Genomic DNA, 16,791 nt, shown 5'->3' with positions numbered 1-16,791 from the left:
TGCTAGAAAACATCCAACAGTTATGGGTCCTACCTAGGTTCTAGACTGAAGTAGATGTAAGCAGATTCAGAAATGCTGGAAATGACCATGTAGATTCGAGGAAAGAAGTCCAACTGATTTAGGAAGCTGACAGTACAAACATTATGCTATTTTTTCTGGAGCCTAAGCTGGAAGAGATAAGGTAAGCAGGGAGGAACTCATCAATGCCAAGATGACTTTAGATCCCTGATTAAATAGAACAAAGTTTATTAACAGGAAATCCTAAGAAGATGAAGCAAGAAGAGCTCAATGAGATAAGACTATGTTTGGAGATCAGTCCAAGAGCAATATGGTACTTGGGAAAGACTAGCTGAGAACCAGATATGAACCAAAAGGCAAGGAGTAGGAACTGAAGACGTTGGGTCACAGACTGGGATTGCAGAAGGAGTCTGGTACAAGAGCCAAATTCTGCTGAGACGCGGCTGCGTTGCCCAAGACAAGGACCTCTGCATACTCTCAACAAGGCGACAGCAGACTTTGCAGTCAACACTGAAGAATCCTTTTATCAGGCGGGCTTAACGGACTCAGACCTTCTATTGGACATCATGCTAATTCAGAATGATGTTAGACAAAACTCAGTGTGTATTCATTCAACAAATATTTAATATTTGTAGGCATTATACTAGAAGTTGAACCACAAATACAAACCAAGATGAAACAAACTCTGCCTTCATAAAGTTTACAGTCTACAGAAAGACAAATACAAACCAGCAGTTTAAAAATCACAATTGTACCATTCATGACTGGGGAAGCATGGGGTCCTACAGAAAAAAAAAAAAAATAGGAGCACTATCTCAAACTCAAGAAAGGCAGGGAAGCTGGGAAGGCAGTAGCAGCTGTGCACATAGATGAGCTTATAAAGAGAGATCAGGCTGGAAGGAGACCAGATCCTGTGATCTGATTGCAGATCATATTTAAAAGCTTGATTTTCTGAATCATAAAATACATTTTTCAGGAAGAAAAACTTTTAAAACTCTTAAAAGTGTACCTCATTCTAAATAGCAATTCACTTTGTCCTTAATGTTGCTACTCTTGCTCAAACCTAACATGTCGTTCCTGCAAAAGTGTTATTTCGTTTAGGTTTACTAATTTTCTTTTCGTTTTAATAGTATTACTCTTTTGGTACTTACTGAGAGTAAGTGATTTCCAATTAAAAAAAATTAATTCAGAACACCTTTGTTTTTGTCTTTTGTTTATACCAGTTATTCTCAATCCTGGGGCACATCAAAATCACCTGGGGAGCATTTTTAAAAATACCTGTGCCTGAGCCCTGCCCTAACCCAATTCAGTCTCTCTAGTGGGGCTTGCATCTGGGTGGCTTATTGTTCCCTTTCCTATGTGCTGTCAAGCTGGAGAAACACCGGTTTACACTACAATTCTACACTGGCTTTTACTCCATGAAGGTATGGTTAGTGTGAAATTAAGCCCTTCAGTAAAAATACTCTGCTATTAAGAGTTTCTGCGGGGTGGGGAGAAAAGAAGGTATACATAAGCAAACCAGGCTAGTATCAATGTAAATTTTACACAGATTGTACTTCTGCTACTGTTAGGTTAATAAAACAATTTTTATTCATCATGGGGATTACCCATACTTCAGTGCATTTAAATTTACTTTTTTTTTTTTTTTTTAACTACAAAGAAACCTATATGCTGTTTAGGGTAAGAGACATTCATCATTAGTACTTTAACAGCTATATTTCTCATTATAAAACTGATACTGTCTGTAAAGATTTAGTATTTAGTCCCGGACTAGTAAAACGTTTTCCAGTTGTACTGTAGCATATTATCCAAACAATTATTACAAATGCAAGCACCATAAAGTGTATTGCAAAGGACACTAGTAGCTTGGATCCTATACAAGAAATAGTCTTGAAGTAAAAATAATAGAAATGAGGTTTTGAAAAAGGCAGAATTTGCCATGTAATAGTTTAAACATAAGTTTGTGGATAATGCTGATAATGTGTTTGAAGTTTTTCACGTGTGAGAGAATGTTTCATATAAAAATACCACAACCACCTATATTCTGGTCTTTTTTTCTGACCTGGTACATGAGGGTGATTGCAGGATTGCACTTGCTATCTTTGAAGATCAGCATTTTACAGTGGATTGCTTCATTTATATGTATATGGTGTTGATTTTATGAAAAAAAAATCTTTTTTGCATGTCTCAATTTACATAATCTTATTCCATATCCTTAATACTAGTAGTCTATAGTCAGGATAACTAAATAACTTAAAATAAAAATTTTGATAGGTATAATTATTTAGTGCTTTTTTAACTCAAGTAACTCAAATGTTGAATTCCCTCTTTGATTAATTAACTATAGCACATCTCCATCTTCACTAAAATAAAACTGCAACTCGATGTGTCAGTGGAAAAGATAGACCTAGAAAGCTAGGAAATGAGAGTCTGGGCAGCCAGAGAGTAGCCAGAGAAGGGAGAAAGGGATACTGAAAAGCTTTGGTGTCAAAGAGAATCTGTTTTCATGTCTTTCTGGCATGAGACCCTGTGGCTGGTAGTGACTGGGTCCTGTGGAAAATATGCCCAAGAGTCTATAGGAGGCATAAGGAGCATGAGAACCTCATGCAAACAGAAGGGAAAGGCCCATCACTTGAAATTGCTTCAAGTATTGGCCTTGTGGCTTTGTTCAGCGTGGAACCCAGATTTCTTCATGACTGACCGTTTTCAAGTCTCTGATCAGCTGTGATTTTCTCAGTGATGTGCAATCTTTATTCGTCCCCTTATGTGGTTTTGCATTTTATACTCTCATTTGCCATTTTCTAACAAGCTTGGTTACTCTTTATCTTATTAGTTTTCCCTCCCGTTATAATATAAGCTAACCGAGGAAAGACATTGTCATTTTTTCACTAATGTATCCCCAGTGTTTAGAACAGTATGTTATACATAGTATGTGCTCAATAACACTTGTTGAAAGCATGAAGATCCTTTATTCCTTTCTCCCATCATTGGTGGTGTTTGTTTATTCTCTATCAGTGCACAAGGTGAAGAGCACAGTAAGAACTTTGCTACTAATATTTTTATGATTTTTTTTTCTTTTAAGTTAACCAAGACCCATACTCTTTCAATCTTGAGGTCACTGATATTATAGACGGAATCATACTAGTGTACTTCCCATATACCCATCCATGAAAATAAACAGTGAGATGCCTGGACTAATCTTTCACTAAGTGAAAACATAAACCTTAGATTTTTTAAAGAAAGAATTTGGATCAATTGATTACAAAAAGAAATTTTCCCTGAGCATGACCACAGTAGTAAAATGAGTCACCCATGAAATAGATACAGGAATATCTAAAAATGTGTGGCATCTTACATATCTGTTTCTTATATTAAAGATGATCTATAAACCAATATTAAATAACCAATTTTGATAATGAGAAAAGAATAAAACCTGTAGTTAACCATTGCAAATATAGAAAGTGACAGTAAAAAAAAAAAAAAAAAAAGGTTAAAAACATAGAAAAGATTTTTAAACCATGAGACTCCCAAAACACAAGCAGAAGTATGATGGTGTTCATAAGTGCCATAAGCAGTTTTTCAAGGCAGTAAAGAATCTTTCATAGAAAATGATTAGTGGAAAGCATGTTAAGAGAAAAACATTGGGGAAATTAGTCTCACAACATTTACAATCACATCAATATCATTTCTTGTAGTTAGCAATCTAGTTCATAGCTTTCATTAATTTATTCTGAATACTTCCTGAATTAGTACAACTAAAATGCTATTTTATCCTCAAATGGGGTGACTAAAGTTCAAATTTTCAGCCTAGCAATAGTATACAATTCTTTTTCAACTTTGTTTTTCAAGTTTGACTTTCACAACTCTGTCCATCCAAGGCAGTCTGATTGACTAACAAAATCACCAAGTTGTCCTTTGCGCTGCCATTTCCACACATATTTTTTACTCTCTGTAAATACTTTCTTGCTTCTTTACCACCTACTCAAGTTTGACCATTTCAAGGTCAAGTTCAACTCCTCTGTGATGCTCTTCCTTCATAATAGTTCTTTCTTAAATGCCTATTGCTTTGTATTTCTTATGATTTGCTCTGAATATATGTCATTCATTTGGCACATATCATGTTGATAGTTAACTTTTCATGTATATAAATATTATCCATTGACCAAATTAATGCTCGAAGATAGAAGCTACCTAGAAGTGTTCTACATAAAATAAGAACTCTATTATTTCTTTATCAATAAGTGCCTTAGTGAGGCATTATGGCTCAGAGCCATAGGAGATTAGAGAATTTAAATCACAAGCCCAGTTTCTCCTCTTAAGTATTTTCTGGACTTGATCAAAGAAATCCCTTTTGCCTAAATTTCTTCTTATGTGAAATGGGGCTAGTGTTGCTTACTATGATGTATAAAAGTGATCTAATGGTTTATATCACTTAAGAAATGATAGATTTAAAACATGTATTCCTTAAGCTTATATAATTAGACATTTCTAAATAAAAGAACAAGGTAAACTATTAAAGTCGTATATATCATAGAATTAATGTTATCGATCAGGTATAGTTTATATACATGACATGAAAGTCCCACCCAGTTTTGTAGCTAAATTCTAAACAATGTTACAATGTTATAAGTAGCCAAAGAATTCTCTGGGAATTGGACAAGTACACATACACATACATACACACACACACACACACACACACACACACAAGTGACCTTTACAATCATGTCAACATAATTTTGAAAAGGGTTTCCAAAAAATTAATTTCCTTAGAGGTTACAATTCATCATAGACAAGTATATTCTATTGTACTAAAAAAGTAATAACTCCCCCCAATTTCTCAACAGCTAAGGCTTACCTAGAAATGTTTAATTCAGTCTCACAAATAACATTTTCAGGGGAAACCCATCTCCACTTATGTATTGAAAGTGGAAAACAACAAATTTAACAGATAAAACTTTAATTTCCAGCCAACTGCATTTAAAAACTTCTTTGAAAGAAAAATGATAGCTATTTACAAGTTATGTGTTGCCTACCTCAACAATTCATTTTTACTTTGGGTTGCGACTTTAGGTTTTACACAATAAAGTTCTTTAGGATATTAGGAAAATTATAGTAAAACTCGTAATGAAACTATGAGATGTTAGTTGAGGGTGGTAATGTAGGAACTGATTGCTATTATCAGTATAGGGGAACATATTTTTTGCCATAAAGATATGATAAGTTATGCTAATTTCCTAAAATATATGTTTGTTTCCCAATTCTTCCTGTCATGAAAATAAAATGAATATAATTTTAAATTTTTAAATTTTTTAAAAAATTAAAACATTATAATGTCTGTCTGATGATGGCTACTATTTCAGTTTGAGTTCGTTAACATTTTCACAAGATTTTTTTTTAAGATTTTATTTATTTATTCATGAGAGACACCGAGAGAGAGAGAGAGAGAGAGAGAGAGAGAGAGAGAGAGGTGGGGGGTGGAGAGGCAGGCTCCATGCAGAGAGCCTGATGTGGGATTGGATCCTGGGACTCCAGGATCATGCCCTGGGCCAAAGGCAGGCGCTAATCTGCTGGGCCACCCAGGGATCCCTTTTATTTTCACAAGATATTTTAAATGTATTTTAGAATCAGCAAAATCAGCAATTAGCTACAAACTAGAAAATTACCATTGCTTAATATTTTCAAAAGTTATTTTTTTATATTTGATTTAAATTCAATTTGCCAACAAAAGTTAAAGCTCTCGCCTATAAGAAATCAATGCAACTGGACTCATCTGTTATGTAGTTTTAAAACATATATATATATATAGGAATGTGGGAAGTCTTCATCTTCTTCCTGCAACTTTTCTTTAAATCTAAAATCATATCCCCCCAAAATTGTAGATAGTCTTTAATAGAGTAGCAGATCCATCACACTAACTTTTTGTAGGTTTAAGGTTAAACATTTAGATGCAATGCATTACTCCTCTTAAATATTTTTGGTTTTTGGTTTCCTGTAGGGGAAGGAACACAATCTCAAGACAGAGCTGACAGTTCTGTATGACTCAGTAAAGTTTAAGTTTAGATACACAGGGAGGAATCTGGTAAGGGCAAAAGGCTCAGTCAAGGGAAGATATTAAGGTAAAGAAAAGCAGATAGGCTAGCAGGCAGGCCCAGAATCCATATGTATCAGAATCAGGGAGCACCATATGAGCAGCAGTAGCACTCTATGAATAAGGGCCCTGCCCCTGGCCCTAGCAAAAAAGAAAGAATGAATGACTCTGTTCTGACCAGTAGATGCACAATATCTGCCTTTGGTCTTTCATTATTCAGCTTGTTGGGTTTTTCTGGTTCTGGTCCCTCTGGTCTGGACTGTGGTAGGAAGAAAGCCAAAGGCTAACCAGTGAATATTTATTTTATTTGAGATGTTATGATTACTTGACTTTACTTCAAAGTAATATTATGGTGACTCTATGAATCAGCTCTTTAGAAGACTTAGGATAGAAGGAAAGACAATAATGAGAGTATTCCCATGTAGGCTATATTAATTTATTTCTTAATTGATCTTTTGTTGATACCTTGATAACTGAAAGTAACCATCTAAATTTAGACTGTAAGATGTTATAATGGTTCATGTGTTCATTTCTATATTTAATTTTGAGTCAATTTAGACAATAAATAGTGTGGTTATTGCAGAGCAAATTTCATTTTTTATCTGTTTTTATGGTATATAGATATAGTCTTTCTATATTTTATCCTATTTTTAATTTTTAAAATAATTTTTATTTTTGATCAAATGAACAATCATTACCTCATGGCCATAGAATATAATATGGGTATAGAATAAGTAAGAACCAACAAAAGAGAAATCAGTTATTATATTGAAGTTTTTTATTTGCATCGCAGGGATGATGACTAGGATTTTAAGCAAAATATAGAAAGAATAAAGGAAGAACAGTTAGGTTGTGAGGAGAAATGTAACTTTGGTGTGAGACATTAAGGGAATTAATTTGCCACCTGGATATCCAGATGGAGATGTCCAGAAGGCATCTGATTTTTAAAGCTTGTGAAAACAATAAAAGCACTCATCATTAAAACTGTAGCAAGTATAATTCATTCTTCAATTATTCAGAAGGTGCTTTTAGTTTTTACTAGGCCTCAGGGTTGTTAAAGAGGAAACCAGTTGCCTTTAATATTAATTTTTAAGAGCTTTTTATATGCAAATCATTTTATTAGTTCTAGTGGGGAATAATGCTTAGACAAACACATCATTCCTGGCCTCAAGGAACTTGCAGTCCAGTTGGGAAGAAGACACATACATAGGTTTTTTAAAAGTGCAGGAAAAGGCCCCCACTATAAATGCCACCTTTGTAAACATTTTGACTAAACAGGTATAGAGGGCCATATGATGGAAGTCTTCTTCCTTCCAGACATCTCCGGAAGGAAGATATCTGATAAGCAGTAAATCTTTTATTAAATGTTAATTTCTTGCCTATAAATAAATTGCATCAGATGCAAACATGAAAAACAGCAACCCTTTCATTTAAAGAAAGCTGTTCCTTTTGTATCCTTAAAGTAACTACTCCATGAAAAAAATACTACCAGAAATATTATAATTTAAAGGAAGAATAACAACGTAAATAAGAGCAAAAGCAATCCCATAATATGGATAAATCAGGAATAGGACTAGGAGTCCTGTTGAACTATATGAGTTTAACGAGATTTGTAAACAAATGTCTTGGATGTCCATATAACTAGCATTGCCTAAAAACTTAACTTGGTTTGCCAAAATTAGCTTTAGATGAGATACTACTGAGACAGAAAATATAAAATGTTAGAAAACAAATGAACTATCTGAAGAATGCCTTTATTATATGTATTACACACACACACACACACACACAAGATAAGGTATAAGTAGAAGGCTCACATATACAGGTGTGTGTGTGTGTACTTTTTCCACACAAAAAGGCAATGCATTAAGAATAATTCAAGTGTAGATGGGCTGTATTACTTAACTGCTCCCTGTGTCCAATTTACTAAATAAATTATGAACTGGATTGGCTGTCCCAGATCTCTGCACATACTCATTGATTAGAACAAATAGCTTTTTGTTAAAACTGTACACACACACACACACACACACACACACAGATTCAAGAAATTTAACAGATTCAGCGAATCTGCTTGTAGATACTGTATTAACCATTCTACAAAATAATATACTTAACAACCAGTGTAACTTTGAGCTGTTCTATATTACATTTGATTTTCACAAACCTATTCAAAATTTCTTTTCAGTGTCTTATATAGTTACATTCTTGAGTGAAACTGTATTTAAGAAATCAGATATCTAGAAAATATGTATATACAGCTATGGTAAATTATTCATTATTGGTCTAAGAGGCCTTCAAAAATTCTAACAGCTATCTTTTTTAGGTAGACTTGAGAAATAAACTAAGTAATCTTCTGAATTATTTTTGATATTGTAACTTCCCGGGCCCCCATAGGAAGTACAGTAATCATAACAATCCCTCCAGTACTCAGAACTCCAAGCTAACGATGGCAGGATTGGGAGAGCTTGTTAGCTAGCCTGCTGTTCCCTGCAGCCCCGGAATGTTAGTGCCTGCAGTGCACAGTCCTTGTAACAGTGATATCAGCCATCCACCCCCTCAGATAATCTAGTTGGCAGTGAGTTTTTTTTCTTCTCTTACTTTTGCATTAAAATACTACAAACTAGTTTATTGGTTTGCTAGTTAGGACCTCAGGCACAATTCTAAAATTATTAGGTTAGTTGACATAAAAAATAGAAATCAATCACAGAAACAATATGACTCTGCTTAACTTTGTAAGAATAGGGACTCCAACATTTAATTCAACTGAGAATCAGAGTAAATAAGTGACAAGATTAAAGACACAGAACAGTATGAATGGCTACATAAAAGACATATTATTCCTTATAGAATACATTGCTGAAGAACACCATCTTCCCAGAAGATGATTCAGAAGAGAATACATAACCATTTGGCTCTGGTACTTTTTGAAATAGTTCTGCCTCAAAGCAAAAAATAGAATTAAATGATCTTTTCTGCAACAATATGATTTATTGAAGATTATTCAGAAATCAAGCGTTCTATTAACATTGGAAACAATGATTGAACTTTTATTTACACCAAACACAAGTCTTATACACCTACTAGAATATATGTGAAGATTACATTTTTTTTCTGCACCTGAATGTGGCTTCTAAAAAAATGTGTAATTTTTTATTGGTAAATACCCAGATGATTTAAGTTACAACAGTACATTATAAAATTATCTGTAAGTATTTATCCTCCGAAGGAGATATTAGTAAAATGTAAGTATTTTTCCCAGCTTCATTTCATTTTATGGCTTATGAAGCTGAAATTTACCTGCACAATTCTATGTGATTCACAATTGTGTGAAGACATCCACCGTAATTTTTAAGAATGGAAATAAGCTTGGAGTTTTTCTTATAGAGTTAGAATCTATTTGATTTGTGTCATGGCTTAAATCTGTAAAACAAATCAGAATATCATCAGTGTTAAATGGGCTATAAAATCTGTTTCACATAATTAAGAAAAGGATCGACTATTTGGCATACTTTACAAATATAAATTTGGGGAATATTTTGTCTTTTTTACTACTGCAGATTTCAAAAAGGGTAAGTAAAATTCAAAGGGTATGCTGTTTCCGTTATGCCTCACTGTTTATGGAATCCACCTTTTCCTCTAAATACACACACACACACACACACTCCAGGCCCCCAAAATCCTCATGCTTCTTTGGAGCCTTTACTACAACTTTGTACTCAAACCTGACTTGTATCCCATAGTGCTCTCTGCTCTAAAATTAGCCATTTCCATCGGATCAATCCAAATTTAAAGCCCCTGTGTGCAACAACCTTATTTGAGTATAAAATAAGGATAGCTCCTGCCATCCTAGATGTGTCTGCATTTAAGGAAGGGAAGTGTATGTGTGTGTGCATATATATAAAAATTACGGTCATGGTTTCAAAGTGTCAGAGCATAGAAGATCCCTTAAGTTTGCCAGGTCACTAAGCAGTCAGGCCCACCTGGGGTGTCTTCTTTGGAGGTTATTTCTCCTGCGTTGTTCCTGTTGGGGTGTTGGGGTAAAAACTTAGGACAGTCAAGTCAGCAAAGTTGCAAGAAGTTGAAAAAATAAGTATCCCAATTCATAATCTTTTTTTTTTCTTTGCCTAGAGCCTTATTGGCTCAGAGTGCTTGGACCCTATGAGAATTTTTATGGGCTTGCAGATGGGCTTCAGCTGGGAAGTTAAAGCTTATGGAGATCCAGAGGATCCATGAAGAAATGGCATCCATAGTGATTCCTTTCAGCTAGAGCTTGAGAAATGCCCTGAATGATGAGACCCTCGTTTCCCCTCTCTTAGACAAGATTACAAAACTACTCCATGGAGTTTAGGCTTCTAGGGGTATGGATTTATAGAAAACCAGGAAGCCACAAAGCCCTGGTAGATCTCCAAGGAAACTAAGCTACTTGGCTCCTTGCTGTCAACCAGCTGGCAGCTTCCAAACGGTCCTCTTGACAGGTCCTGTGCAGCTGCGTTTTATGTTTCCATATGGCCTTGCCAGAGGTCCCCCCCCTTAAGCAGACCTGGCTTCCACAATTAGTACAGACTCACAACAAGTTAGTTATGGAATACATTAAGTCCTAAAGGCCTCATGGGGCTATTTACACCTCTTTGGACTATTTCCAGGATCCCAGATTATACTGTAAGTGTAAATTAAGGAAGTCTCACGATCCAATGGCTCTGACTGGAACATGCAACATTACCATATCTTATGCTCCATTTTCCAGTGCTTTTCTTGGCCTCGTTTTAACAATTTTGTACCACCCTGAAAGGTAAACTCTCTGTAATCTTAAAATCATGCTTTAGAAAGTATTTCTCTCTTTTCCCTTCTTGAATGTGCCTGGGTTCTATTCCTCAGGTACAAAAATTGAAGACCGATCAATTTTCTCCTTTAGCATTGAAGTCTTTCAGGAATTTATTTGCATTCACCTGGCCAAGTTATAAATACCATCCAACACCTATATCATGCCATTTCTTTACTTAAAATAATAAATTGGTTTCACTTAATAAAATACAAAACCAGATGAAGTCAGTCTGTGTACCCAATGGTTGGGAACATACATTTAGCAGCTGGTGAGAGAGAAAAAAGGCCACTCCCCTAGCCCGTGCACAAGTTATAGATCGCATATTCTAGAAAACCTGAAACATAATGTAAATGGTTCTTATTGTTTTATTCATGGTTTCCATGGTATAAAATAATTGAAGTTGATGTTCTTTCTCTGTCCCTTTCTCTGCTTTCAGTCCCTGTCAGGCCTTTTTCCTTTGGACCTCTCCTTGTCTTCACAGGGTCATGTTTCCAGCCATGTTTCTCATGGGTACTGGTGCCTCACAACACACATGTCCTTAATAATCACTGTTGAATGAGTTTTGGAACCTTGACTGAGCAAGGTAGACTATAATATCTGGAGAAATCATGGAAGTCCATGAATCGGAAATTAGTAAACATTAAACAAAGTTTGATAATGATGAAAGCAATTATAGTTGGCTTTTGAGGACTACTTTATATGTGCCCAACACTTTACTAAAGCTTTAAAAAATATCTAATTTTGTGTTAATTGAATCATCATAATAGCAGGCATCATCACCCCTATTTTACAGATGAATAAACTGAGGCACTAAGAAGTAAAGTAATATGTCCACAGTCCCATAGCTGTTAAGTATATATTTTACTGGGATTAATATGCATGTCTGTTCAGTGCCAAAATTTATGCCCTTTTTTACCCCTTCCCATCTGGTCCTCCATTTTTTCACTTAGTAAATGTGGAAATTTTAATAGTCATTAAGATAACCCAGTTTTAAGATGTTTCAGATATAAGATGACATAGATTTCAAGAAAATTTACAATGTAATTAGTTTTGCTTGTTGATTAAAGTTCTGTAAGAGGCCAAAAAATGGCTCTCCAAAGATGAAAACTTAGGAACCTTGAAAGGAATGAGGAAATAGACTTTGAGCAGGTTGAGCTTTTCTAGAGATTTTGATATCCATCTAAATTAATTTTAATTAATTGTGCCTTTTTTACACTGGTTAACATTTACTGATAACTGACTATGTTCCAGACACTGTGCCAAAAGTTTATATGTGTTATTTCACAGAAATCTCCAAATAACCCTATTAGGTAGTCCTATTGTTATTCCCAATTAACAGATGAAGAAACCAGGCCCAACTTGCCCACAGTCACACAGCTAGCATGGTGGAGCTTGGACTCAAAGCCAGACATGTTGAATTCTGAAGCCCATAATTGTAACTGCTTCTGCATGCTATTTTTTGCTTATTTATCTATGTACATTTAATGTCATTTATATCAATGTCATTTATCTCTTTTGGTCATTTATTTTGTAATAAAGCCCATGGGATGTAGATCAGAAATCTGCTTAGCTTGTTTGCTAGCACATACACCTGTGCCTTGTATGCAGTGACACTTATCAAGTATCTCATGATGCATGCCTTTCCGTGCAATTAAATACCTCTGGGTCATTCTCAGTCACATGCCTGCAAGTAACAGACTCTGCTTTCCTTTCCCTTTAGACATTTCTTTCTGTCAAAGTGGATAGATTAACAAACATCAAAGAAAATAGACAACCACATCAATGTAGAGATTTACAAACTCTGACCTGAAAAAAGATCTCCATAGAAAAATCATGGTGCCTAGAGTGATCTGCGTAACAGAAATTCTACCTCACTAAATGTGTTCCCACAGTCCGTCCTGTACTTATTAGAAGGGATTATTGACACTTTCAGAAGATAAAATCTCCAGAACCCTGATAGCAAATTAGCTTTGGTATTAAGACGAAATCAAGGTAAATGTTACCGTCTACATTTGGACCGTTTATTTCCACTTTAACTCTGAGTTATGTAACAGACTATTGTTAATTGCTTGCATGTATGAAGCAAAAATCCACATAAATTTCTCTTCTGCATTTATCTGTTGGAAGAAGCAACCTCCAAATTAAGCCACGGAGGAAGTGTGGAAATACTCAAAAAAGACCCATTTAAATTCTGTAAGTCTTTGGAGGGAGGAGGATATTTTAGAAACTATAATTTTTTGATCAAATAAGTATTAGTTCACTTTTATTTTAGCCAACTACACGTTTTGTAAAATAAAACTAATAAGGTGTGCTATTTTTCCCTAACTAAATTCTTCACAATGAAATCCAACTGCAATATTCATTTAGAAATTTGATAATGCTCTCTTGTGTGAGTTTTAGGAATATTTGAAACCCCATTGCATATAAATTATATCATGGAAAAGCTGTATAAATATTCTATTACGGCACATGCTGTTCTAAGGATCTGTCAGGATTTCCTTTATACACTCCATTTTGAGTGGTATATAAATCAGATGTAAAAATTCATGTTGGACTGAAACTCAGCACAAAAGGCCTCCTCCAGAGGCAAATGCTTTTTTCAAAATGTGGTTTGAATTATGTTGGTCATTTTTAAGTTATAGAAGTGCAGAAAATGTATTTGTGGTTTTGAAGGAGAGAGATTTTTTCCATTTTTATAACTCATTAGGAAACTTTACAGGCCTTTAGACCATTTTGTGGTTTAGTTCTTCTCAGGTTTTTCCCCAAAGCAATATTAAAACTTGAATGGTGTCCGCTATGAATCCAATGATTACTATTCTGAATACAAATGTGTGTATGGATATATATAGTTATACCTATCTTAGACTAGGAGAAGTTCCAATAATATCATGAGTGGGGTAGAAGATTAGGCCTATCAGTTGCCTGTTTTTGTTCTTGGTATCCAGTCAGGTTTGGCCTATCAAAGGAATCTCCTAACTTTACCATAGTTCGGAATGTATTGCTTGTAATTTTAAAGCTGCATCTTTAACTTCAGACAAATCCTCCTAGTTAAATACTCCTTCTTCTGTTAGGTCTTTAACAGTAAGGCTGTGACTTTTCTGAATTTTGCCTTTCTCTAACAGAGCAAGTTGCAAGTTGCAGCTCATATAATAGATATTCACTGATGATGATCTCTTTTGTAAAGTATTTGACGTGTATGTTTGTGTATATAAATTAGTTTGTTAAATAGCACTGAGCTTGTCTATATAGCTAACATGTTGCTGAGTAATTTCATAACCGTCTAAGTTATTATTTTAGCACATGTAGAGATTATGGTTATATTATTCCCTTAATAGCATCAGTTAGAATCTGAGAAAGTTTTATTTGAACTAAGAAAGTTGGCAAAATTCACAAGGGTGAGTGAGCCAATCTTTCAAAAGACTTTAAAGGATAATGAAAATAGAAATGTTTTGTATGACTGAATTGCTTCCACCTATGTTATATTTAGTTCATTAATGCATTAGACTAATGCACTTAGTAGTTACTATTTACTTTCATATAACAGATCTAAGCATTAAAACATAAAGAGGCTAACATTTTCCCAGTGTCATTCCTTACATTTTTTATTAAATTCCACTTAGAATCTCAGTGTCTTGATTCCTAATCCAGTTCCCTCTTCATCCTATTACACCACTTCTGGTACAGTTGCTAGAATCTTTAGGTCCACTAATAGTTAGGATGGACCACCCAGAGGGCAATCCCAATCCCACTTGTGGAATAATGTGAACTTTCCCACTGAGACACTTTGAGGAGCAGAAGGGATTTATCTCCTCCTGGATGTTTTATCTGCTAACCTAGTGTTATGGAAATTAGCCAACTTTACAATAGAGAGAGCGGAATGTAGTTTATTTTTTTTATATTAACAAGAGAGCAGGGTTACTAATGAGGAATCATATCCCAAATCTCTAATCTATAAAGCTGAATATACTTACTTCTATTTGGGTCATTTTAAAAATTCTGCTCCATTTGCTTTCACTAATTTATACTACTTTGTGTTCTATAATGTTACATTTGGTTGTAATTATAACATTTTATGCATAATTTATACATTACTCATGTACTTTTGTCTTTCTCTTAGTTTGTCATTAAAGTCCTAGCTCTTATGATTTACCTTAACATGGACTCCAGACACCTTTATATGACTCAATCATTAAGAAGTCTGGGGGAATGCCTACCGACTTCTGAGCACTAAGAGCATTTTGAAGCACAGTTTTATGTTCATCAGAAATGTTTTGAAGTACAGCAAAGTCATTTAAAGCCCACTGAAAATAAATATACTATAAATGTCAAGATGAAATTTTACATGTTAAGAATCTAGATTCCACGGCTTGAACTTAACAATTTGTAAGTCATTAGGCAAGCAGTATGCACATTGTGCTCCCCTGCTCCTCCATCTACTACATTATACCCATATTTTTCCTTGCATTTGGTGGAGAGATAACGTGGTGCTATTATTTGAATAGCACTGACCTTGTTATAGCCTAGCACCATTGTCTTATATATAATGAGCAGCATATTTTTAAACAGCATGGCTATTTCTTACAACACATGAAAAAAAGAATGACATAAAAAGACTTTAGGATTATGAAGAGTAAAGAATGTAAGATATATCCTCACCTTGATTTTACCTTTAAACAGCCTTTAATTTGTCTATTAGGAACTTCTTCCCGTGGTTTTACAGGTTCCGGCTCTTGTTCTTTCTTTTGACAAATCAATATATAATTTGTGCCATTATTATTTGACCAAAATGTACCAACAGAAGTTTCATAACGTATACAAAACTCAACTTTACTGCCATCTTTTTGATAAGGGGGAACCAATAAAATTTTAAAGGAGAACTGGTCAGTTTCACCATCACATGAATTTGGGACATATTCTGCTAAAATGTCATAATGTGTCTGCCAGTCATCCAAGGACATTCTCACATATACTAACTTCTCAAAAGAAATATTCAAAACTCGAATAATGCCCTTCATACTTGTAGACCCAGGAGGATACTCAGTTGACTCCAGTACTGCTTTCTGTACTTGAAGTTGCTGCATAAGATCTTCTTTTGAAGAAGGCAAATCAAATAGTGGAGATAAAATATATTCTTCTGTGTGAAAAATGTCCTTCGTTAAGTCAAAACTGGTTGAAGAACTTGGTAAATCCCAGCAATCAAATTCTTTGACAGACACAAGATTGAATCCAAAGGTGTCAGCAAATGAAACTCTTCTTGTACCTGAAGATGAAGTCTCCAGGTATAGATCTTCAGAAGAATCAGAACCTCGTCTACTAGGCTGAGGGGAGAAGCCAGGTTTGAAAGTAGCTTTAACTTCTTCATCTTCAGAAAGAGAATCAGATAAATTGGGAACTTCTAAAAAGTTATCTTTGCTAATCTGACTAGGTTCTTCTGAAGGCTCCATTGGGCTCTCTGATATCAAATAAAGGAGGACTGTACAACTAGTAGAGGCTGATATTTGAGATACTGAAGCTTAAAATAAGTATTATGTTACAGTTGACATTGCAGAAAGAAGTCAGCTCTATAAATAGGTTCAATGGCGTGTAAACTATGCTAGCTTGCCTCCAAAGGCCTTTAATATAGTATCCATGTTACTCTCACCAGTATGTTTCAGATTTAACTCTCAGTTTTTAAAGTTGCATGTGTTTATGAGCTGAGTTCCAAAAAGACACTTTAAATCTTTTTTTTTTTTTGCTATGTTGAAAAATCTGAGACTTCAGAATTAAAAAAAAATGTTTTAACCAGTTGATCTTAAAAATAAAAACATGGATCACTTATTTTAAAAGAAAATGAAAGTAGTATCACAATACTGACATG

The 16,791-nt window shown here is 34.6% G+C and overlaps 1 protein-coding gene across 5 annotated transcripts in view; it reads right to left on the bottom strand.

Annotated features, from left to right (window-relative positions):
- PPP1R3A (protein phosphatase 1 regulatory subunit 3A) overlaps positions 1–16,448 on the bottom strand; it is a 47,164-nt gene extending 30,716 nt beyond the window's left edge. For all 5 annotated transcript variants that reach the window (XR_013356430.1, XM_077856108.1, XM_077856110.1 and 2 more), the window contains exon 1: positions 15,591–16,448. Coding sequence is in view for 4 of the 5 variants with exons in the window: in XM_077856108.1 (XP_077712234.1) it covers positions 15,591–16,378 (788 nt within the window). In the remaining variant the exon portion in view is untranslated. The remainder of the gene's footprint in view (positions 1–15,590) is intronic.
- Between the last annotated feature and the right edge of the window lie 343 nt (positions 16,449–16,791).

The sequence above is a fragment of the Canis aureus genome, chromosome 18, assembly GCF_053574225.1.
Source record: "Canis aureus isolate CA01 chromosome 18, VMU_Caureus_v.1.0, whole genome shotgun sequence".
Taxonomy (NCBI): Eukaryota; Metazoa; Chordata; class Mammalia; order Carnivora; family Canidae; genus Canis; species Canis aureus.
Note: the sequence above shows the minus strand (reverse complement) of the source record. Positions and strands in the feature narration are given on the sequence as shown.